The 26,399-nt window shown below is 39.1% G+C and overlaps 3 protein-coding genes and 2 long non-coding RNA genes across 7 annotated transcripts in view; 2 read left to right on the top strand and 3 right to left on the bottom strand.

The window, feature by feature from the left end:
• Positions 1-26,399, top strand: part of LOC114561036 (complement factor H) — a 232,826-nt gene that overhangs the window by 93,839 nt on the left and 112,588 nt on the right. The gene's annotated exons all lie outside the window — the stretch shown is intronic.
• Positions 1-26,399, top strand: part of LOC114561038 (complement factor H) — a 173,613-nt gene that overhangs the window by 74,380 nt on the left and 72,834 nt on the right. The window lies entirely within an intron of this gene.
• LOC114561046 (uncharacterized) lies at positions 2,087-3,768 on the bottom strand. Its single transcript, XR_003693298.1, has 2 exons — positions 3,440-3,768; positions 2,087-2,359 (listed from the first exon to the last, which is right to left on the bottom strand). It is a non-coding gene; the product is annotated as an uncharacterized LOC114561046 (long non-coding RNA).
• On the bottom strand, positions 8,258-13,128 carry LOC114561041 (complement factor H-related protein 1). The gene is made up of 5 exons (XM_028586700.1): positions 12,827-13,128; positions 12,095-12,250; positions 11,472-11,651; positions 11,182-11,367; positions 8,258-8,707 (listed from the first exon to the last, which is right to left on the bottom strand). The coding sequence occupies exons 1-5, from the start codon at positions 13,029-13,031 to the stop codon at positions 8,460-8,462; spliced, it is 975 nt and encodes a 324-aa protein (XP_028442501.1). The 5' UTR covers positions 13,032-13,128; the 3' UTR covers positions 8,258-8,459.
• Positions 14,846-15,829, bottom strand: LOC114561051 (uncharacterized). Its single transcript, XR_003693303.1, has 3 exons — positions 15,764-15,829; positions 15,136-15,324; positions 14,846-15,031 (listed from the first exon to the last, which is right to left on the bottom strand). It is a non-coding gene; the product is annotated as an uncharacterized LOC114561051 (long non-coding RNA).

The following is a 26,399-nucleotide window of genomic DNA, read 5'->3' as shown; positions in this document are numbered from 1 at the left end:
ATATTACATGATTTATACTTAAAATAAGATCAAATGAGCAATGCTGCTGAGGAAATTTGAGAACTGAATTCTTTCCAAACTGTGTCACTGTCATGTTAATCGCAGGCCATTGCATTGACCTACATTCAACATGCCAAACATTTACCATAACCTAACCTTGATTTTAATATTAACCAAAAACAAACAAGTATTCAGCTCAACAACCCTATAATAAATGGTTAACTTTGTTCCCAGATTTGATGTCACTGTGTCAACAATTTAGAGACGGCCGGGTCAATATTTGGCCCTACAAACATTTGAAATGTAAATTGCACTTTTATTTCATTTGTTGCAATTTGCTGAATCACTGTCTTCTTCTAAATGTTTGCTCTAAACACAGTGGCCCTCATTTATCAACCTAACGTAGAAACCAGCGCAGATATGAGCGCAGAAATCATCTTACGACAGGCTTCACGTTTGATTTATGAAACGTTCGTATGACACCAATCAGAGCGTAAGAATGGTCGTACATTGATAAATGCAGCGGCTGGAAATGATCGTAATTTAAATATCACGCCCCAATATATTCTCGGTTTTGAGGCCTCGCCCCTACAATTTACGACATGGTGAGACGTAATCCGGCTGAGAAGCGGCACTTTTCAGAGGTGGAGATTGAAACCCTGATATCTCCGGTTCATTTGCACTAACGTGTGTACTTTTTGGCAGCCTAAAACTGTTATTAAAGGCTGTAGAAAGAATGCGGAATGGAAAGAGATCACCGATGCGGTCAACAGTGTTGCCGTAGTAAATCGGACTCCAGCTGAAGTTTAGCCTATTTAATTTATACATCCTTGACGCATTTTCTATAGTCCTAATAGTAATATACAGGCTTATTGCAATCTCTTAGGCCTACATGGTGTACCTATATTTAAATAAACACACGGTAGCGGAGTTTATGCAGTGTTATTTTACTCGTGTTTTCTTTCATGAGTCAGAACGAGACAACAGCTGAGGGAGAGCGCGTGTCCTCCGCCCCCCCGTGCTGGACCCTGTCTCCTGACAGCAGAGGGGCTGGGAAAACAAGCCGAAATAACTCGGTCAATGGCAGAAATAAATCGTTCACGACATAGAAATGAAAACCTGAATAATAAATAAAAATGTTGTGCATCGTCATGTTTCCTGTAGCCTATGAATATCATTGCCAAACATAACACTATAGGCTACCTTTTAAAAGCGAGGAATAATTATATCCTGTCTCCTTCAGTTGGGGCTGTTCTGGACACTGCTCTCTGGGCTTCGGGTCATCTGGCGCCATCGCTACATTTATGGCACCCAGTTTCCCTGCGAGATGTTGTGCAGAACACCACAGGCTAAAACAATGTTGCAGACTTTTTCTGCCGTGTATAGGGTCCCCCCCCACTGATGCGAGCCATCTGCCCTTAAACAATCCGATGGAGCGCTCCACCGTGGCACGTGTGCGTACGTGTGCACTATTGTACCGGCTCATAGAGGTCTTCTAAAATAAAATTGCTGATAAGTGATCAACTGATGACTTCTCCTTCTCCTATTAAACTGATTATATGCTGCACTGCAAGGCCACGCTGACGCAGAAACTTGCGTACACGAGTTCAGACCAGACGTGAGATTTGATCGCAGCCTACGCTCACGTCCAAATTGATAAATGCCGAGTTTTGCGTAGGAATCGTCGTACGCCCGTCGTACGCCTGTTTTAGGTCGTACGCACGTTTCATAAATGAGGGCCATTGTGTGTGTGTGTGTGTGTGGGGGGGAACTGTAATTTATGAGATTTAAATTCACAGAAATCTACAAGTTCAAATTTAAACTTCACATGAGAGGTGGGTCAAACTTTTTTAGATGAAAGATAAGATAAAACAGACTTAAAGGATATAGAAGACAAAACGTGGTTTAAGAAACCCTGAAGCCAGTTGAAACTTTGTTTGGAAACTGTACATTTATTCCTTACTGGGAGGGGCTAAATGCCCATCCCAATAACGTTGTTAAACCCATAGACTGTATATTAATGGCTAAACCCCATATATTTTGTCACTATATACATTATTATTCAGAATAACACAAATAAAACAAATAAAGTTAATCTTTTATTCACAATGGCAAAGCGTTATGATATCAGAACACTTTATGATACAAATGATTGATTCAGCCAATACATGTATCAGGATTGTGTTTTATGTAACAAGATGAAACATCAGTATGAATAATGCACACGGCAAATGCAGTTTTGTTTCTCCAAACAACTGATTAAAAACAAAAGAACGATAAAAAAGTTGTCTTTCTTGGCATTTTTATTGAGACAACGGTGTATCGTGAACAACATCAGCATCAGCATCAGCAGCACGAGCTGTGGGAGAGAAATGTCTTTGTTCAGCATCACATCTTAACATGCAGTGGGTGTAAATCATGCATCCAGTTTGTAATAATCTAAAGTCTTAAGTTAACCGGTGATTTTTGTTGTTTGTATTCTTCACCTGCTAGCTAAATTGCACGTGGCTGTTGATTCAATAGCGACTGCTCAACGCCCTTGCTCACGTTTGTATTTTAGGTGCATTATTTATATGATGAAGTAGTTACACTGCATTAAGATAATGTAATTAGTAGTGGGTTTATTGTTATTTGCTACAGAATGCTTAGCCTATATGTCAAGATCAAACTTGGCTTATATTGAACTGTATTTTTTGAGTTACTATACATAGTAACTCAAAAATACAGTTCAATCACAACTGAAAATATGCCTCATAGTGTTTCTGAATAGAGGTGAATAAATATATTTGTTTGTGTTGTAGCGAAGTGTCAGTTCCGTTTCATAAGGGGGGGTTGGACCCGCCCCCGCTGCTAAAAAAAATCCTAAAGGAAACACTGAGTGTCTCTGTGTGTGCTTATGTGATGTTGATGCATTCTAATGTGTGTCTATGCACTTTTACCTGTGTCTATAATACATGCCATCAACTTGCCAGTTGTCATGATCTGGAATTGTAGCTTATCTATTGTTTTAAGCCATCAACCTGCTAGGGGCTGTTAAATCTGGTACATTTACATGTTGGACTCTGTGCTCATGTTGATTAATGTGCGAAAAAAAAGAGGCTAAAATCAGTGCATATTCTGCCTCACATGTGCTAGTCAAAACAAAAAAACAATAATAAAAACAGAGACAAGGTTTAGTATTTCACAGGCATTATTACTCTGACAGCTGAAATCCTAAATCATGAATTCAAGTTGTGAAAACCCTAAATTCAGGCTAAAGGTTTCAAAAGCTCAATAGGGAACCAATACTGCTCTTTCAGAGTTTACAGGTGGAGGTTTGCAGAGCTTGGCAGTTGCTGCAAGAGTTGAAAGCATGTACAGTGTTGGTTTACACCCTGTCATCTTTTTATAAATGCTTACATCTGATAAAGTAAGACAATGAAAGAAGAAAATGACTCACGTGTACAAATATCATTGGGTGACATTTCATTTGGAATCCATTTTCCTCGCGACAACTTAAGTAGTTAACCTTAGGGCTGTATCCTGTGTTACAAGTAATCACAGCGACTTGCCCTTGGCTTTGCTTTTGTGGAGGTCCCACTTTTCCATTTGGAATCACAGGAGTTTCTCCACACTCTTCTTTCTCTAGAGTGGATATAATTACTGTGGGAGAGAAATGTCTTTGTTCAGCATCACATCTTAACATGCAGTGGGTGTAAATCATGCATCCAGTTTGTAATAATCTAAAGTCTGTTTGAAAAATTTGACAAAAGGACATGTGCCCTTGTCTTGTATGATTCTATAAAGGATAACATTACCCTATGCATGTTTAATTTGTTCATATGTTGTTTGGTACATATACTATAACTTAAGAATGCATTTTACACAGAGCAAGGAATATTTCTACAGTGTATTTGCAATACAAAGTGATCTCGTTACAGTCTTTAGAGGCTGGGGGAGTGATTACAGTGACCCAACAATCTTTCAAATCACATATGATTAGTCAGAATTGTATTGAACACACAGGAGTTGTAGGGAGGTGATTTAGGTGGATGGAGGGTGCAAAAAGCACTGGACTTAGGGTTCACATCCTGAGTCTGGTGTGTGGTTAGGTTTAGGCTACAAAAGCACTTTTGTTAAGGCCAGGGAAAGATCATGGCATCATGTCTCAAATCCCTAAAGATTATTTCTGTGTTGAACAAAGACCACAGTCTTTCTCCAACCTTAACCAGGGGTGTGAGTGCCTGAACATAAAATGTGTATTAATGCTGGAGTTGTTATACAAGCTGCTATTGTTTTGCAAGATTGGAGGTTTTGGCTGACGACAAAGGAAGTATGCTGTAAGTGAAATAATTAACATTTCCTCGCTGTATTGACAACAAATCTATTGGGGGTTGCATCACATCACCACAACATATTTGCTGTTGCAAACTAGTTGTGTATACACATACCTTCTAGGAGACAGGGTTGTATTGTCTGAATTGTCGCCAGAGACATTTCAGTAATAGAAATGTAAACTTTGCTGAATTAAAGGGATACATACTTATTTCTATTTAAAATTTTAAATTGGAACATCACATCTATCAAATCCTTTCCAAATCCATAAAACATTAGTTATTGACTAATCACATATGCTGCCATAATCCAGAATAATGTGTTTGTCTTTGTCGCTATAGTGTCCAGGGTTTCCTCTATGTTGATTTGACCGTGGCGGCCCCCACGGCAACATGTCTGCCCCCACGGTATCAGAAATAGGGCTGCATTGTTAGAGTGCATGTCGGAGAATAGCGGACACACGCCTCACACCACGAATGGGCACGCGAGTCACTCGGCAGAAAAAGGGAGAATGGAAAAGAGATGCTGTCCGGATGATAAGCCAGTTGAGATTGTGTGTGTACGTCCTTGAGAACTGTAAGTCGACATTACTTCTGTTGTCAGTTCATTTTAGCCTGATCTTGCAAATTTAAGTTAACTGGTGATTTTTGTTGTTTGTATTCTTCACCTGCTAGCTAAATTGCACGTGGCTGTTGATTCAATAGCGATTGCTCAACGCCCTTGCTCACGTTTTGTATTTTAGGTGCATTATTTATATGATGAAGTAGTTACACTGCATTAAGATAATGTAATTAGTAGTAGGTTTATTGTTATTTGCTGCAGAAGGCTTAGCCTACATGTCAAGATCAAACTTGGCTTATATTGAACTGTATTTTTGAGTTACTATGTATAGTAACTCAGAAAATACAGTTCAATCACAACTGAAAATATGCCTCATTGTGTGTGTGAATAGAGGTGAAAAAATATATTTGTTTGTGTTGTAGCGAAGTGTCAGTTCCGTTTCATAAGGGGGGGGTTGAACCCGCCCCGCTGCTAAAAAAATCCTAAAGGAAACACTGAGTGTCTCTGTGTGTGCTTATGTGATGTTGATGCATTCTAATGTGTGTCTATGCACTTTTACCTGTGTATACTGTGTATGATACTTGGGTTATGTTTTTCTCATGCCATCAACCTGCCAGTTGTCATGATATGGAATTGTAGCTTATCTATTGTTTTAAGCCATCAACCTGCTAGGGGCTGTTTGGGTAAATCTGGCACATTTACATGTTGGACTCTGTGCTCATGTTGATTAATGTGCGAAAAAAAAAGAGGCTAAAATCAGTGCATATTCTGCCTCACATGTGCTAGTCAAAAAAAAAAAAAAACAATAATAAAAACAGAGACAAGGTTTTGTATTTCACAGGCATTATTACTCTGACAGCTGAAATCCTAAATCATGAATTCAAGTTGTGAAAACCCTAAATTCAGGCTAAAGGTTTCAAAAGCTCAATAGGGAACCAATACTGCTCTTTCAGAGTTTACAGGTGGAGGTTTGCAGAGCTTGGCAGTTGCTGCAAGAGTTGAAAGCATGTACAGTGTTGGTTTACACCCTGTCATCTTTTTTATAAATGCTTACATGATAAAGTAAGACAATGAAAGAAGAAAATGACTCACGTGTACAAATATCATTGGGTGACATTTCATTTGGAATCCATTTTCCCTCGCGACAACTTAAGTAGTTAACCTTAGGGCTGTATCCTGTGTTACAAGTAATCACAGCGACTTGCCCTTGGCTTTGCTTTTTGTGGAGGTCCCACTTTTCCATTTGGAATCACAGGAGTTTCTCCACACTCTTCTTTCTCTAGAGTGGATATAATTACTGTGGGAGAGAAATGTCTTTGTTCAGCATCACATCTTAACATGCAGTGGGTGTAAATCATGCATCCAGTTTGTAATAATCTAAAGTCTGTTTGAAAAATTTGACAAAAGGACATGTGCCCTTGTCTTGTATGATTCTGTAAAGGATAACATTACCCTATGCATGTTTAATTTGTTCATATGTTGTTTGGTACATATACTATAACTTAAGAATGCATTTTTACACAGAGCAAGGAATATTTCTACAGTGTATTTGCAATACAAAGTGATCTCGTTACAGTCTTTAGAGGCTGGGGGAGTGATTACAGTGACCCAACAATCTTTCAAATCACATATGATTAGTCAGAATTGTATTGAACACACAGGAGTTGTAGGGAGGTGATTTAGGTGGATGGAGGGTGCAAAAAGCACTGGACTTAGGGTTCACATCCTGAGTCTGGTGTGTGGTTAGGTTTAGGCTACAAAAGCACTTTTGTTAAGGCCAGGGAAAGATCATGGCATCATGTCTCAAATCCCTAAAGATTATTTCTGTGTTGAACAAAGACCACAGTCTTTCTCCAACCTTAACCAGGGGTGTGAGTGCCTGAACATAAAATGTGTATTAATGCTGGAGTTGTTATACAAGCTGCTATTGTTTTGCAAGATTGGAGGTTTTGGCTGACGACAAAGGAAGTATGCTGTAAGTGAAATAATTAACATTTCCTCGCTGTATTGACAACAAATCTATTGGGGGTTGCATCACATCACCACAACATATTTGCTGTTGCAAACTAGTTGTGTATACACATACCTTCTAGGAGACAGGGTTGTATTGTCTGAATTGTCGCCAGAGACATTTCAGTAATAGAAATGTAAACTTTGCTGAATTAAAGGGATACATACTTATTTCTATTTAAAATTTTAAATTGGAACATCACATCTATCAAATCCCTTTCCAAATCCATAAAACATTAGTTATTGACTAATCACATATGCTGCCATAATCCAGAATAATGTGTTTGTCTTTGTCGCTATAGTGTCCAGGGTTTCCTCTATGTTGATTTGACCGTGGCGGCCCCCCACGGCAACATGTCTGCCCCCCACGGTATCAGAAATAGGGCTGCATTGTTAGAGTGCATGTCGGAGAATAGCGCGGACACACGCCTCACACCACGAATGGGCACGCGAGTCACTCGGCAGAAAAAGGGAGAATGGAAAAAGAGATGCTGTCCGGATGATAAGCCAGTTGAGATTGTGTGTGTACGTCCTTGAGAACTGTAAGTCGTATTACTTCTGTTGTCAGTTCATTTTAGCCTGATCTTGCAAATTTAAGTTAACTGGTGATTTTTGTTGTTTGTATTCTTCACCTGCTAGCTAAATTGCACGTGGCTGTTGATTCAATAGCGATTGCTCAACGCCCTTGCTCACGTTTGTATTTTAGGTGCATTATTTATATGATGAAGTAGTTACACTGCATTAAGATAATGTAATTAGTAGTAGGTTTATTGTTATTTGCTGCAGAAGGCTTAGCCTACATGTCAAGATCAAACTTGGCTTATATTGAACTGTATTTTCTGAGTTACTATGTATAGTAACTCAAAAAATACAGTTCAATCACAACTGAAAATATGCTTCATTGTGTGTGTGAATAGAGGTGAAAAAATATATTTGTTTGTGTTGTAGCGAAGTGTCAGTTCCGTTTCATAAGGGGGGGTTGAACCCGCCCCCGCTGCTAAAAAAAATCCTAAAGGAAACACTGAGTGTCTCTGTGTGTGCTTATGTGATGTTGATGCATTCTAATGTGTGTCTATGCACTTTTACCTGTGTATACTGTGTATGATACTTGGGTTATGTTTTTCTCATGCCATCAACCTGCCAGTTGTCATGATATGGAATTGTAGCTTATCTATTGTTTTAAGCCATCAACCTGCTAGGGGCTGTTTGGGTAAATCTGGCACATTTACATGTTGGACTCTGTACTCATGTTGATTAATGTGCGAAAAAAAAGAGGCTAAAATCAGTGCATATTCTGCCTCACATGTGCTAGTCAAAAAAAAAAAAAACAATAATAAAAACAGAGACAAGGTTTTGTATTTCACAGGCATTATTACTCTGACAGCTGAAATCCTAAATCATGAATTCAAGTTGTGAAAACCCTAAATTCAGGCTAAAGGTTTCAAAAGCTCAATAGGGAACCAATACTGCTCTTTCAGAGTTTACAGGTGGAGGTTTGCAGAGCTTGGCAGTTGCTGCAAGAGTTGAAAGCATGTACAGTGTTGGTTTACACCCTGTCATCTTTTTATAAATGCTTACATCTGATAAAGTAAGACAATGAAAGAAGAAAATGACTCACGTGTACAAATATCATTGGGTGACATTTCATTTGGAATCCATTTTCCCTCGCGACAACTTAAGTAGTTAACCTTAGGGCTGTATCCTGTGTTACAAGTAATCACAGCGACTTGCCCTTGGCTTTGCTTTTGTGGAGGTCCCACTTTTCCATTTGGAATCACAGGAGTTTCTCCACACTCTTCTTTCTCTAGAGTGGATATAATTACTGTGGGAGAGAAATGTCTTTGTTCAGCATCACATCTTAACATGCAGTGGGTGTAAATCATGCATCCAGTTTGTAATAATCTAAAGTCTGTTTGAAAAATTTGACAAAAGGACATGTGCCCTTGTCTTGTATGATTCTGTAAAGGATAACATTACCCTATGCATGTTTAATTTGTTCATATGTTGTTTGGTACATATACTATAACTTAAGAATGCATTTTTACACAGAGCAAGGAATATTTCTACAGTGTATTTGCAATACAAAGTGATCTCGTTACAGTCTTTAGAGGCTGGGGGAGTGATTACAGTGACCCAACAATCTTTCAAATCACATATGATTAGTCAGAATTGTATTGAACACACAGGAGTTGTAGGGAGGTGATTTAGGTGGATGGAGGGTGCAAAAAGCACTGGACTTAGGGTTCACATCCTGAGTCTGGTGTGTGGTTAGGTTTAGGCTACAAAAGCACTTTTGTTAAGGCCAGGGAAAGATCATGGCATCATGTCTCAAATCCCTAAAGATTATTTCTGTGTTGAACAAAGACCACAGTCTTTCTCCAACCTTAACCAGGGGGTGTGAGTGCCTGAACATAAAATGTGTATTAATGCTGGAGTTGTTATACAAGCTGCTATTGTTTTGCAAGATTGGAGGTTTTGGCTGACGACAAAGGAAGTATGCTGTAAGTGAAATAATTAACATTTCCTCGCTGTATTGACAACAAATCTATTGGGGGTTGCATCACATCACCACAACATATTTGCTGTTGCAAACTAGTTGTGTATACACATACCTTCTAGGAGACAGGGTTGTATTGTCTGAATTGTCGCCAGAGACATTTCAGTAATAGAAATGTAAACTTTGCTGAATTAAAGGGATACATACTTATTTCTATTTAAAATTTTAAATTGGAACATCACATCTATCAAATCCCTTTCCAAATCCATAAAACATTAGTTATTGACTAATCACATATGCTGCCATAATCCAGAATAATGTGTTTGTCTTTGTCGCTATAGTGTCCAGGGTTTCCTCTATGTTGATTTGACCGTGGCGGCCCCCACGGGCAACATGTCTGCCCCCACGGTATCAGAAATAGGGCTGCATTGTTAGAGTGCATGTCGGAGAATAGCGCGGACACACGCCTCACACCACGAATGGGCACGCGAGTCACTCGGCAGAAAAAGGGAGAATGGAAAAAGAGATGCTGTCCGGATGATAAGCCAGTTGAGATTGTGTGTGTCGTCCTTGAGAACTGTAAGTCGACACTTCTGTTGTCAGTTCATTTTAGCCTGATCTTGCAAATTTAAGTTAACTGGTGATTTTTGTTGTTTGTATTCTTCACCTGCTAGCTAAATTGCACGGCTGTTGATTCAATAGCGATTGCTCAACGCCCTTGCTCACGTTTGTATTTTTAGGTGCATTATTTATATGATGAAGTAGTTACACTGCATTAAGATAATGTAATTAGTAGTAGGTTTATTGTTATTTGCTGCAGAAGGCTTAGCCTACATGTCAAGATCAAACTTGGCTTATATTGAACTGTATTTTTTGAGTTACTATACATAGTAACTCAGAAAATACAGTTCAATCACAACTGAAAATATGCCTCATTGTGTGTGTGAATAGAGGTGAAAAAATATATTTGTTTGTGTTGTAGCGAAGTGTCAGTTCCGTTTCATAAGGGGGGGTTGAACCCGCCCCCGCTGCTAAAAAAAATCCTAAAGGAAACACTGAGTGTCTCTGTGTGTGCTTATGTGATGTTGATGCATTCTAATGTGTGTCTATGCACTTTTACCTGTGTATACTGTGTATGATACTTGGGTTATGTTTTTCTCATGCCATCAACCTGCCAGTTGTCATGATATGGAATTGTAGCTTATCTATTGTTTTAAGCCATCAACCTGCTAGGGGCTGTTTGGGTAAATCTGGCACATTTACATGTTGGACTCTGTACTCATGTTGATTAATGTGCGAAAAAAAAGAGCCTAAAATCAGTGCATATTCTGCCTCACATGTGCTAGTCAAAAAAAAAAAAACAATAATAAAAACAGAGACAAGGTTTTGTATTTCACAGGCATTATTACTCTGACAGCTGAAATCCTAAATCATGAATTCAAGTTGAGAAAACCCTAAATTCAGGCTAAAGGTTTCAAAAGCTCAATAGGGAACCAATACTGCTCTTTCAGAACCATATTTAGAATGTTAACACATTTGTTAATACCAGTATTTTCTTTTTACCCTGGTTGACTCACAGTGTTTACCATGACAGAGATCTGAACAATAGCTTGAACTCTACCCAAAGCAGCAGAGGATCACCACACACAAAAGTGGCAAACCCTATATATTTTTCACCCTATACATTCATAATGACATTCAGAATCTTGAAAAGTCAACAGGCTACACAACACATCTTTAAAACTGTAATATTCTCAAAAACCTTCTGTGTGACTTTCTGAAATGCATTTTGTACGTACGTGTGCATCTTATGTTCTTCTCTTCCCATTTCCCATCATTGCATTGAATCGTGTCATTTCCCTCCATATCATAGCCATCACGGCACTGATAAGTCACTCGAGAGTCAGACAAGTATTCCTTCTGATAAGATGTCTGAACAACTGCATTCTCAACTTTGGGTGGGGGTTTGCAGAGCTTGGCAGTTGCTGCAAGAGTTGAAAGCATGTACAGTGTTGGTTTACACCCTGTCATCTTTTTATAAATGCTTACATCTGATAAAGTAAGATGATGAAAGAAGAAAATGACTCACGTGTACAAATATCTTTGGGTGACATTTCATTTAGAATCCATTTTCCCCCGCGACAACTTAAGAAGTTAACCTTAGGGCTGTATCCTGTGTTACAAGTAATCACAGCGACTTTGCTTTGCCTTCGTGGAGGTCCCACTTTCCCATTTGGAATCACAGGAGTTTCTCCACACTCTGTGTTCTCTAGAGTGGATATGATTACAAACAATGATATTGTATATTATGTATATTGTTGCTAAGAAATGTGATATCAGCAACAAATAAACAATAAAAAAAATTAAGGAAGTCCCTTTATAAATAAATCAAATTTCAACAACTTAAGACTAACACGTATTTTGTTCACTTGGCCTATAAAAACTAAAATATGCCGTGGCTGAGATCATATCAGATTTTGCTTCCTATGAGGTACAGGGCTAGATGCGTTCACTGCCAGTGTGTGGCGTAGGAGTGGGTGGGTTTGACCTCTCTTTCAGGTAATACTCATTGTTTATATTCCTAGGAAATCTTTATTGATCCAAACCCTTAATTCATTTTCTACCTTAAAATGATGTACAGCTTAAGGTTGATTTTTTGGTTTACTTCATGCTCGTTAGAACTTGACCCGTAGGGTGATAAAGATAAATTACCGATGCATTGTTGAAGTCGACTGTCATTACATTTGGCCTCAGCCCACCAGCCTTTGTTGGTGAAAAGCTTAAAACCTTTATTGCAGGTGTAGTATATTGTCTTGTTGTATGGGCCAACTGCAAATCCATTTGGAACTTCAGGCTTTGGACATGTATCTATAAAATACAAGGAAAGAAGTTATATTTGGATAGCAAAAATGGATAAATAGCAAATGTTAGCATGCTAACAGGCTAAACTAGATACTTAACATGGTAAACATAATACCTGCAAAACAGCAGCCTGTTAGCATTGTCATTCTGAGTATGTCAGCATGCTGGCATTAACATTTAGCTCAAAGTAATGCTGACATCTTTAATCAAAAACACTAATGACATTTAAATTTCACATTATGATAGATTTTTAGTTTTTGTTTTAGCCATTTACCTCTGCCAAGAAGGTTTTGTTTTCAGTTCAGTTTCTTTGTCTATTTGTCAGCAGGTAAAAGGAAAAACTACTGGCTCTATTTTCATGAAACTCAGAGGAAGGGTGTAGCACGGGGCAAAGAAGAACACATTACATTTTGGAGCAGATCCAAATCACTTGCTGGATACACAGATTATTTTTCACTTAGACAGGGCATGGCCTTGGTGGAGGCCTGCGTTCTCTGTATAACCTTCTTATCTCTGCTATTATTATTACAAATCCACACTGTAATTATCCTTAGAACTGTATTTGTTGTAGTTGTATGTTACCTGTACAGCTCTTAATACCAGTCCAACCACTTTGTCCACAGGTAACAGTAAACCGTTGTTCACGGTTGGTGCATGCATACTGGACTTTTTCATTTTGGCTGTACCTTTCCTTTTCCTCCCCCCCGGTTATAACTGCATTGTCAATGTGAAGTTTTTCACATGGTCTCTCTGAAATAAAAAAAGTAAAATAAAAAATGTAAATCATGCATCATTCAGGTGTTCAAATAGTTAGAAACAAAACATTTGTCATATAAAAAGGCTGGTCTCCAAGAGAAAGAGAAGCCTTTATTGATCCCCAGAGGAGACATTCAGTTGTTGCAGCAGCACAAAGACAGAAATAAATACAGATAAATAGGGATAGTAAAATAAATAAGGAGTTATATACAAGTAGATTAAGAATAGAAGTAAAAATAGAAACTATGCAAGAGCAATTAAAGACAAAGTCACAAAGTAAGGTACCTCCCCTTGTCTCATCTCAGATCTTATAGTGCTCCAGAATGAGCACATTAATATGCAACATTAAAATTAATGAGAGCTAACAAGCTGTGCTTTTAAAACAGTTTTAAATTAGGATTAGTTTGGCATTCTGTGGAGTAGTAAAGGAGATTGGTTAGAAGAAAACCGAACAATAGCTTGAACCCTAACAGCACTGGATCACCACACACAAAAGTGGCAAACTTAATACTATTTTTTCACCCTACACATTTAGCCTAGAAATCTAAATGCACCCTAGTGGCAGCAAATGTTATTTGCAGCCAGGGGTCTATCAACTCTCCGTTGGCTTGCGAGATGAAAAAGCCAAACTCTAGCCAGGCCAATCACATCGTGTATAGAGTTGGTGGGCGGGCTTAACATAATGACGGCCGAATTACAACGGTTCCGCATGAATTCCAAGGGGTAAGCTTCGCTTAAGAACTCGAACCTCCTATGGCGCCATTTTTATGCTACAAAGCGATCACCTCCTGTTCGCAGTCCATTGACTGACATTCATTTTGACGTCACTTTGACAGTGAATAACTTTATATCTGAAGTGTTTAAAGTCTCTATTTGTCCATTGTTTATTTCTAAAGAAACACGACAATGTACAAAAGGTTCCATTCCCTTTACCTCACGTTATGGCTCCGTAGCAGACGTTTTTGTAAAAATAGGCTAACGATTGTGTCATAACCAAGCGACTTACTGTCGCATAGTAGAGGAATTACCGCATAGTAGAGGAGGAGCTTGCAGGCAATTTCGACATACATGAGCTGTTTAAGTTTAATTACTAATGTTTACTAGCATTTTAGTTAGCAATAATTAGCCTGTGTCTATGTTATCTCCTTACATATACCTACGCTCTCCGTCTCTGTAAGATTGGGAATGATTGAGATTTCTCTTGGCACAGCTACCAGAAGACTTACAACTTTCAGGCAGGTTGCTCACGTCACGTTTACATTGTCTCTCTCAGTTGGAGGCTGCGCAGTAACGCTCAGCGCTCACCGGAAAAGTGCTTCTAATATCCTCCACTGGTCTCCGTCCAGAGCAACGGGATCTGTTGGTCCATTTTATATATGTCTATGGTGAATTCCCTGGTAAAAGACCACTGCTGGTGATCAGTGGTCTTTCAAATCGGCTTTGGCTGCGACTCTGGAAGACTTGGTGTTAAGCTTTTCTTTGAGAAAAGAACAAAGAACGGCACTGAAGTCATTCTTAAAAAAGGAAGATGTGTTCGGCGTTTTGCTGACCGGATACATCAAAAGTTTGATCTATCAACTAGCGTTGCTCTGGTTGGTTGTAGTGCTATCCTATTGCGTGCAGAGGGAATTTGAAAGACAACCGTTTATCCCGACCCTTGGATTGAGTCCTGCCAATGGTGAGTTCCCAGACCCAACATCTTGATGTGGGTCTGGCATGTCAGGCTATACATTCATAATAACATTCAGAATCTTGAAAAGTCAGCAGGCTACACAAGACATCTTTAAAACTGGAATATTCTCAAAAACTTTCTATGTGACTTTCTGAAATGCATTTTGTACGTACGTGTGCATGTTACGTTCTTCTCCTCCCATTCCCCATCATTGCATAGAATCGTGTGTTCTCCCTCCATATGATAGTGATCACGGCACTGATAAGTCACTGGAGAGTCAGACAAGTATTCCATCTGATAAGATGTCCGAACAACTGCATACTCAACTTTAGGTGGGGGTTTGCAGAGCTTGGCAGTTGCTGCAAGAGTTGAAAGCATGTACAGTGTTGGGTTACACGCTGTCATCTTTTTATAAATTCATACATCTGATAAAGTAAGACGATGAAAGAAGAAAATGACTCACGTGTACAAATATCGTTGGGTGATATTTTATTTGACGTCCATTCTCCCTCGTGACAACTTAAGTAGTTAACGTTAGGGCTGTATCCTGTGTTACAAGTAATCCTAGCATGGATTTGCCTTAGGCCTGGCCTTTGTGGAAGTACCACTTTCCCATTTGGAATCACAGGAGTTTCTCCACACTTTGTGTTCTCTAGAGTGGATATGATTACAAACAATTAGGTCTTTCTGTATATTGTTGCTAACAACAAATGTGATATCAGCAATAAATAACCAATAACAAAAAAGGAAGTCCCTTTATGAATAAATCAAGTTTTAACAACTTAAAACTAACACGTATTTTGTTCACTTAGCCTATAAAAACTAAAATATGCCGTGGCTGAGATCATATCAGATTTTGCTTCCTATGAGGTACAGGGCTAGATCGTTCACTGCCAGTGTGTAGCGTAGGAGTGGTGGGTTTGACCTCTCTTTCAGGTAATACTCATTGTTTAAATTCCTAGGAAATCTTTATTGATTCCAAACCCTTAATTCATTTTCTACCTTAACATGATGTACAGCTTAAGGTTGATTTTTTGGTCTACTTCATGCTCATTAGAACATGACCCGTAGGGGTGATAAAGATAAATTACCGATGCATTGTTGAAGTTGACTGTCATTACATTTGGCCTCAGCCCACCAGCCGTTGTTGGTGAAAAAAGCTTAAAACCTTCATTGCAGCTGTAGTATATTGTGTTGTTGTATGGGCCAACTGCAAATCCATTTGGAACTTCAGGCTTTGGACATGTATCTATAAAATACAAGGAAAGAAGTTATATTTTGATAGCATCAATGGATAAATAGCAAATGTTAGCATGCTAACCGGCTAAACTAAGATACTTAACATTATACCTGCAAAACAGCAGCCTATTAGCATTGTCATTCTGAGTATGTCAGCATGCTGGCATTAACATTTAGCTCAAAGTACTGCTGACATCTTTAATCAAAAACACTAATGCAGTCTAAATTTCACATTACTATAGAATTGTTTTGTTTTAGTCATTTACCTCTGCCAAAAATGTTCTGTTTTCAGTTCAGTTTCTTTGTCTATTTGTCAGCAGGTAAAAGGAAAAACTACTGGCTCGATTTTCATGAAACTCAGAGGAAGGGTGTAGCACGGGGCAAAGAAGAACACATTACATTTTTGGGTAAGGCTATTTGCACCCTGGTACAATTAGCAGTGTAGGCTATTCGTACCCTGGTGCAATTAGAAATGAATGCTATTTGTACCCTGCCGGTGCACACAGCAATGTGTTCTATTAATACCCTGTCTGGTACAAATATCAATGTATGCTATTTGCACCCCTGTGCATTTACAGTACCTTGGCATATATTTACACACAGTTATCCATACTACTCATGTATTACACCTTTTTGGATTATTATCGATGCAGTGTCCAATATTTCGCACACATCAGAGAGACGCTAAACTTGCGTGGGACACGATATATATATTTTTTTTTACAGGGTGGTAGGGGAAGATTCATGAATATTCATTAGGGAACTCATCACTGATTGGCTCGCCATGAAATTCTTAGCCTAACCATAACCAATCCCACTCCTCTTGCCTAAACCTAACCAACCCAACCAGAGCAGACATATTCGTGAGTCTTCCCCTACCACCCTGCAAAAAATTTTTTGCGTTCGTGGGCCCTGACTTGCGCAAGTGCATGCAAATTATCTAATCCAAAATGAAAAAAAACAAGATCACATCACCAGGGACTCAAACTCCAGACTCCCAGACCAGAGCTCAGTGTTCTAACCACTCACCTTGCAGTTCTTATGGAATATTAGACAACTGTTTACCACTTGATGTCGTCAAGCCTCGGTTGCTATGTAACCATACTGTATACAAAAAAATAGGTACTAACTAACAAACTAACGGTTGTATGCTTTCACTGAAGACAGAAAGCGCAACTGTTGTATCCATTTTCCGCTATAAATTCAATTGTTATAAACTTTAGAGACAAAACTTTCCTAATATGGCAGTTTCTGCTGTCAAGGAAGATGAACGTCCGTCGTCTGCCATGATTTCGGTGCATGCAAGCAACTTGTTTTTTTTTGTTACGTCACAGGGTGTGAATAGCTCAGCTGTGTAGCTGAGGCTATTCGCACCGGGTGCAAATAGACACTCTGGCTACACCGCAAATCTTAATGCCTGATTCAGATTTTTTTACTCAGATCCGATTTTTTGTTTGGCTGTTCACATTACCTTTTAAAATGTGGCCTATATCAGATTCCTGTGTGAACTGTTTGCGGTTTTGAAATGACCCGCATGCGCAAAAAAACAATAACAATGACATCAGACGCAGCACGCTGTTGCACTAAAGTTAGGGAGGTTATGGAGGAAGTCAGCATTTTTTATTTATTATTCAGCTTTTATTTTTTATTTTGTATTAAAATGTTTGTGTAATGGCAGCCATGCGCAGGTGCTGAAGAGGAGAAGACGAAGAGAAAGAGAGACAAATTTGCGGTGTTATGGCTGCAACTTCATTAAAAGGTCTGTGTGACCGACGGCCAATTGCACGTCGGGACCGCTACGGGCCTCCGCCACTCTGGCTTCGCCCTCGCTCACGCTCCACCTCCCCGGCGGTGCGGCGACTCGGGCCGGTGGTGCGCCCGACTCCGAGGGACCGGGATCCCACCTCAGCCGGCGCACGCCGGCTTTCACTTTCATTGCACCACGGGGCGACCCAGACTTGCAAGCGCGTTAAACTCCTTGGTCCGTGTTTACAGGCGGGTCGGGGGGGGTTGCCGACATCACCTTTTTACGTGAGCCGATCCCCGCCCTGGCGATGCGACGCGCGGCTGGGTAACAATGAGGACAGTCCGCCCCGGTTAACAGCCGCACTGGAAGCAGGGGGCCCCGCCCCTCCCCGCGGGGAGAGAGGGCGCAGCGAGGGTTTTTGAGGTGAAAGTCACATAAAATCCGCCTTGGCTGTTCACACTGCGGTCGCATTGAAAAAAATCAGATCTGGGTCGGATTAAGGACCACATGTGGAAGTGGCCTGAATCTGATCTGAAAAAAATCTGATCTGGGCTAGATTTGAGTGTTCACACTACTTCTGAAGAAGCCTGACCTGGTCACTTGACCCCAAAAAAAATTTGGGCCACGGATTTGGGCCACTTTGGCCTGCAGTCTGAACGTAGCCTCTGTTACAATTTTAGAGCAGATACGAATCACATGCCGGATACACAAAGTATTTTTCACTTAGACAGGGCATGGCCTTGGCGGAGGCCTGCGTTAAATGAGAAGTTGTCTGCTTTGGAAAACAAAGACTTGACATGGCTTTGATAATGTAAATGGACTGTTCTTATATAACGCTTTTTAGTCTCATCGACTACTCAAAGCGCTTTAACATAGTACAGGAACCATTCATCATTCACACACATTCATACACTGTGGCTGAGGCTGCCGTACAAGGAGCCACCTGCTCATCAGATAATCATTCACACACATTTACACTGCGATGCACAGCATCGGGGGCAACTCGGGGTTCAGTGTCTTGCACTTGACATGGGACTGCAGGGCCAAGGATCGGACCCCAACCTTCCGATTGGCAGGCAACCGCTCAACCACTGAGCCACAGCCGCCCCTAATACATTTGGAATACATTTTTGTCCTAACTTGCAGCCAGCAAATACTGCTCATGAGTCCTCATCATTATTTGAATTAGAGATGTTCCGATACGATACCAGTATCGGTATCGGCTCCGATACTGCCTAAAACGCTGGTATCGGTATCGGGAAGTACTGGGTTTATGCACCGATCCGATACCACGTAATAAAACCCTAAAGAAAATCTACGTTAAAGTAGTTTATTTATGTTCTTTTTCCGTTATAACTGACTGTCAAACTGGAGAATAAAAAGAAAGTTCTCGGCATTCATTGTTTGTGTTTGTTCATGTTTCTGAGCCAGACAGACAACAAAGATAGAATTTATATCACATCCATACAGGGATAGTAGTATACAGCTGTTAAAACATAATAAAATATATGACACACTGGTATCGGATCGGTACTCGGTATCGGCCAATACGCAAGTTCAGGTATCGGAATCGGTATCGGGAAGCAAAAAAGTTGTATCGGGCCATCTCTAATTTGAATATCATTATTAGTTCTAGTTATATATATATATATATATATATATATATATATATATATATTTTAATTTTTTTATTTCTGTGTTTGTTTTCAATAACGGCGTTGCTGATAGAGTATTGCACATTGTCTCTTGTGGGCGATAGCTCCATGTGACATATAATGGTAATGTGTAAATTGACACCATATCATGTTTTAATCATCATTTAAGTTCAACACTGTAAACCCCATAAAAATATAAAAAATAAGTCCTTATAAATGTGTTGTATTATACAATAGCAATAACCTTATACAGTGATGTCACTTTGCTTAAAGCTCACAGTCATGCTATAGTGTATTTTTGGTTTATAAGACATTATTCCATTTTAGAAAACTAAGTATTTATAATCAGTTATGATAAATCAGAACAGTCTCTATAACTGGCTAAAGTTATGGTAGTCATTATGATGTGTTCTGTAACCCAGGACTCAGACTCTTCTTTCAAACACTGTTGTCACTTTGACATGGAGGTATAAAACATTAACTTATAATACATAATGTCCACCACTTACAATACTTTATAAACCTTGTTATAAGTTGTCATGATTCTACACATCTTTAAAGATTTTTACAAAGCCTTATGAAAGAATTATTTCTTATAAATGTGCTTATAATGCATTATAGACATGGTGTTCAAAGCAATTGGTGACATAGATTTTCTTTTTTAGCTGGTATCTTAGGCCCCAAGCATCAACTGACAAAAATGTATGCATGCGTGTTGTTTTCTAACTGCAAGTAAAACAACAGAGAAAATGGTCCTGAAATCTGACATGCTTACCATTCTGTTGTAAAGATGACTCACTGTTCAGTAACAGGATAAAAAGCCAAAGAAGGTGAAAGAGTCTCATTGTGAAGATCCAGGAATCTCTGTATTTAGGAACTCCACTCTTTGAGGCTGAGGTAATGTTTTTCCTCTTAGAGTTATTCAGATTGAAGTCTGTCTGTGCAGAAGAAATGACGTTTGCAGTGAAACAGTCTCTCACACGCACACGCACACGCACACGCACACGCACACGCACACACACACACACACACACACATTTACACAATTTCCCCCCAAAAAGGAATGAGATTAGAAATGTAAATAAATCCAAACAGTATTTTGCAATATTTGTTTAACTTAGGGACTGTTTGTTATTTATTTAAGGGGTCACCAGAGGAGTTTTGGGACCTTTAGTCAAAATAGACATGACCCTCCCCTCGCCAGTAATAATTTTTCTATGACCCTCCAAAACAATTTGGATAAAGGTATGACCCTCCCCCAACAATTTATCAATACCTTTTGTACTGGTTTGAGCTTGGCAAATATATATAGATTCCCATTGTTTTTTTACAGCCATGCCATACATGATTTAACCTCTGCATTCTCATCTGATGCATCCCACTCCTCTGTTATGGTGTGGTGGTCATTTCAGTAGATTTACTAACTAACATTGTTGTGGAAACACAATAAGCATGGAAAGTAAATGCACACTTCCTGCATTACTGCATTACTTCACTCGTCACTAGGCTTCCTCCACTTCGCCGTTTAAACAGAGTGGAATAAACGTAAGTCCAAATCTACACAAAACCTGCAATCAATTAGTAAGCTGACATCAAATGTGGCATTTAGGAAACCTTTACTGCAACCTTGGCACGGTAAGATGTCCAGACTAGCAACAGTCATTTGCGTTTTTTGCGTCCTGCTGCTCCCAAAGTCAGCCAGGAAATATTTTTTTTACTAAAGCAGTATATGAAAAGAGATGTATTACCTACCACCATTTAGTTGTTTTGTGTTATTTAAGATATTTATAAAATATCTGGTCATGCCATAAGTAATTATTAAACAATGCAGTTATCCATTTCAGCCACCAGGGGGCAGCTCCCCCTGCCCCCAGCAAACTTATGGGTCAGACCCATCTGGTAGCGAAGGAGGTTGGGTGACTCCCCCCCCCGTCTGGACTGAAAAATGTTGGATGACACTCCCCTCAACAAAGAATAAAAAGACATGACCCTCCCTATTTTCCTCCAGTGGTCCATTCCATAAATACCGAATGGTCCCTTAGTAATACATTAATGTCAGCTTTCAGACATGGATTTACTTACAGAGCATGCATGCTTATAAAATGGAAAATAATATTTTTGTTCTATAAGACTTTGTTAGAAACCAACACGCTATCATTAAAGGGGTGATAGAATGCAAAAACGATTTTACCTTCTCATAGTTGAAAAACAACAGTTTGGTGGGTAAATAGGACATACATAGAACCTCAAAATCCCATTGACACCTCTTTCCTCTGCAAATCTCACAATTTGAAACTGCTGCTGAAAATGGGTGAATCTCAACAAAGCTATAAATTGACCTCAACTCCTCAACTCCTAGTCGTTGTCACGCCCTAACATTTGCATAAGCTACACCACTGACCTGATGTCAGCTTAGTCTTCTGAATCTTGGTCACGCAGATCTCTGATATTACATCACTAAATTTGTATGTTCGTATGTAAATTCGTAATATGTAGAGCTCAAATATGGGCTGTTTTACGAAAACGTATGGCTAATTGCTAATTTGGTAAGACAGTGTCGGACTTAAAGAGCTCCACAATCTGCCGTGACAGCATGCGGCTGCTGGCCGGGTTTGATGCCTTCCCGGTCGGCCTCTCCCCATTCACAGACCCGCTGAGCTGGAGCTCCTTAAGGAACAGTGTGAAATACCCTATATAATCATTCTATCACCCCTTTAAAGACACCAAACAACACTGTAAATCTTGGTGTAGTCATGGACTCAAACCTACAGTTTAACATCCATATTAAGATGAGATACAAAATCAGCCTAGTATCACCTTACAGTAAGACTATATTAAACATTAAAGGACCTATGTCTCAGATTTATGAAAACTTGTCCATTCCATCTTTAACAAGCTGGACTACTGTAGTTTTGTTTTTAAATGTCTCTCTTAGAAGTCCTCTAAAGACCAGGAGAGATCACATCACTCCAGTTCTCAGATATTTTAACTGGCTTCCCGTTTGTGAAATAAGTTATTTTAAAATACTACTGTTGATTTATAAAGCACTGAGTGCTTTAGGGCCAAAATACATTTCTTCTCTATATTATTAGAACTGTTACAGATAACAGCACTTGAATACACAACAATACAATATTTTTTCCCTCTGGTTAATCATTCACATGTTTGTCCAGACAGCTCATGTAACTTCCAGTCAACTGAAGCTTTTACTGGCAAGAGGATAGGGTCATCCCACCATCAGAACACCCCCACAATCAATGGGTGGCTCAGTGGCTCTTCCCCCTGATCTCAGGTTCAACTATATGGGCTTAATATGGGCTTTTGGTCATGGCTCTATTTGAATGCACTACTATGTTTTCTCATTATATCAGTATTTATCATGCAGGATATAATGTACACATTTTGTTAATGGGAGGAATGACTTTAAAAGCACACTGCATACATACTAGTGGGGGAAAACGTACACATATCCTTACCAATGCAACATGTCCATTACAATTAAATCCTGCAGCTGAAATCATCGAGGTGGAGCTATTTTGATCTACTTTATGTTGGTAGTTTAATTCAATTTTTACAAACCTAGGGGTGGGACCCCTCTACAGTCCCACAAGATAATGCTGAGGGGTTGTATAATGAAGAAAAAACTAAAGAATTAGTATAGAGAATTTCACTTCTATACGCTTTAAAGAGTGTTTGGAAGGTAACCATCTAAGAAGTTTAGAAGAGAAAGTTCTCCAAAATGAGACAAGGAAGCCTCAACTAGACTGCTTTTTTTATACGGTGCCACCAGAGAAAAAAAAGGTTGGGTTTAATCTTTAACAATGTGTTGTATTGTATGAGGTTATATCATTTTCTATGTAAAATTATCATCTGAAGAGTAACTAGCTGTTATGGAAATAAGGTATGGAGCTGTTGATATTACAGCAATATTTCCCTCTGAAATGTGGTAGTAGTAGTAGTAGTTGTAGTATTAGTAGTAAAACTGTAAAATAGCATCAAATGGAAATACTTAAGTAAAGTACAAGTACCTTCAAACAGTAAATACCTGCTATACTGAATACCTCCTCCATTATTTATTCAAATGTTTTATTATGAGTATGAAAAATAAATCCTTAAAATCCGAATGTAGTTAAAGGGATACTTCACCGATTTAGCATTTAGCTTTGTATCAGCAGAAACACGGTAGTATTTTTGAATGACCGGGCTTCCCTCCTTCATGTCCCCCTGAGACGAGAGATCTCTGTATTGTGGGTCTGGAAAAAATCTTCCGATGACGTAAAATGACGATTTTTGCGTCATCTGAAGATTTTTTTATCAGAGGCAATGGACTACAGCCAGTAGTAGGAGCTACTTCCGCATGTTTTCAACGCGCCCATAGGGGTTTGGACTGTCGTCTTTCACCGAGGCTTGCCGAAGCAAAACGAGCGTCAGCCATCTTGAACTTCGCTAAACAGTACCTACCTACTACCGCACATGTGTACCACCAGGATACATTGGTACAGATCGGAGAAATGCAGGATGCTTTATTACAGACGGAATACTCGACACACTACGCAAGCTTCTCCCGCCTGCTATGGAGACCAGCGGTGTTGCTCGATGCCTCTGGCTGGTAACGGACATCATCAGCAGGGAACGTTGAACGAGTATGCCGGTGGAAAGCTAACGCTAGCCGACCACCTGTTCCATCAGACCCTCCACCAGACCAGCGGGCGCCTGTGGATTGTTGTCGGTGCGGCAGGCGAGGGAGGCGGGGTGGAAGTGGAAGCTGGATGCCGGTCAGGACTGCTAGCCTGGCTAAGGAAACTACCACACAATTCGCCACTGCAGAGACTCATATTCACCAACGACAGCACACAAAATGGATATATATGCTACAAATACACATGGAACTGCTGCGTGATGATTATTACGGGAGCCTGGCTGAACACACTCACTCATCCCAGACGGCAGTTAGCAGCTAAGAGGGTAGGTGAATTCAAACAATGACTAAGTTGCTAAATGCATCTTGTTGTCATGTAAGGGCCCTGTTCATGTTGCACAGACATTTAATTTGCGTTTTGTGTCTGTTAAGAGGCACAAAGGCACTCTTTATCCTATGCCCCCATAATTGCCGCTTTAGCTGAGTGGGAGCTCGGCATTAGCTGCAGCAGCTCCGTGTTGCTAGCACCGATTCGGCTCGTTTTTTTTGCTATCGGCAGTACTCATATACATATAGCAATCAAGATTAACGGAAAACTTGCCCGGAGTTCTCCTTTAACCAAATGCTTTAATAAAACAATACATATAAAGTTTTATTAAGAGTATGAAAAATAAATCCTCTAAATGCAAATGTTGTGCTTAACAGCATTGCAGGCCTGACTAATACATACAAACATTAACCAAAGGCTTTAATAAAACAATATATATGAAGAAGAAAACATGAGAACATGTATGTTTTATTAAAACTGTCTCAGTTGACAGAGCAGAAGTAGGTACAGAAGATCAGTTAATAACTGTACTTCCTGTTAATTGTTTACATGTTTGTCCAGCCAGATCATGTTTATCACATCCAGTTAACTAAAAACCTTTACTGACAAGTGGGCAGGTTCACCACACCGTCAATACACTGCTGACGCATGGACAATGTGCCGGTATCTCTTCCTTTAGTACAAGTGAACTCGATAAAATCATTATGGGATAAATAAAGCTTATCGTCATGAGTATATCTGAAGGCAATATTATATCTGTTCATGAGCTCTTTGTCCACAGTACAGGGTTCTGCAAGAGATAACAGATAAACAGAACTTTAATAATGGGAAATTACTGCACATCATACTCCATGTATAATGATTAAATATCTTGGATAAAAAATATATTTAGAGTTAACAACTGAATATCAGTAATATTAATAGTAAAAATAGCAAAATTAAACCTTTTTTAGATAGGTTAGGAACCTCATATTACCTAAAAGAAATGCAGATATTGCACTCTTCCTCTAAACAAGGAAGACACAGTATCTACAAACCAAATGTGTACTTTCACCTCGCTTGTCCTATTTTAAAGGAAAATTATTATTTAGATAATTTACAGTCCATAGTTTTAGGGATCAGATGTATTTCTGTTTTATTTAAAGTGTATTAAAATAATAATAATCTACAATTTAAATATCTGATTTATAAGTTGTTTACTCATATCACGTCACATGAATTTTACTAGAGTCAGAAGTTGAGATGTTAGTCTACTGTTCCTGCTAATTTGCTAAGATAATGGACTTTACCTGTTTTTGTCTGCATCATGATTACGTTCATTAGCTGCCAAATTTATTTATTGACATGGAATAACATACTTAAAATGTTTCTTCCAAAGGGCTATTTTTCAATTAGGATTAACAGCCGAGGGAAATTTGTAAGTACATTTTGCTTTAGCTTAGGCTAGTCAGGGATATCTCACCAACTAGCTTTGACTTGATATATACATATATATATTTAGCAGATAATAATTAATTTTTACCAAACATGCAGTAACTGCATTTTGGCTTTGTAGGTCAGTGTTCAGCTCTACTGTTAGTATAATTTAAGACTCATTGTTGCCTGTTAATTATTATTTACTTCTTGTCTATTTTCATTATGTATTGTTTTAAATCAAGTGGCTACATGCAAACACCAGAAACCAAAAAATAGTTTTACACAATGTATGCAAAATGCAAAATGCAACATGAAAAATGTGAAAGACGTTGTAACTTACTGAGGCATTTCATCTGTCCAATCCATTCACCATTGATGCAGGTTGTGTTAGGCCCACCCTCCATGGTGTAGTAATTTTGACACAAGAATTCAACCCTTTCTTGATGGCTGTAATTAGTTTTCACGGTGTACTTGATGTCTCCATCTGTGAGAGGTGGTGGACTCCCACAGCCTACAATCTCTAAAAAATATATATTGGTACAAATAATTTAGACGTTGAGGTATTATATTGTGGCACAGTTTAAAAGGTTTCACATATAGTGGCACACCTTTATGAGTGAGGGCTGCGGAAAATGTTTACATCACACAATATTTTGCAGTCAAAAATGTCAACCTAAAAATAAATACAAATCAGTAAATCAGT

Source organism: Perca flavescens, chromosome 9 (assembly GCF_004354835.1).
Source record: "Perca flavescens isolate YP-PL-M2 chromosome 9, PFLA_1.0, whole genome shotgun sequence".
Taxonomy (NCBI): Eukaryota; Metazoa; Chordata; class Actinopteri; order Perciformes; family Percidae; genus Perca; species Perca flavescens.
Note: the sequence above shows the minus strand (reverse complement) of the source record. Positions and strands in the feature narration are given on the sequence as shown.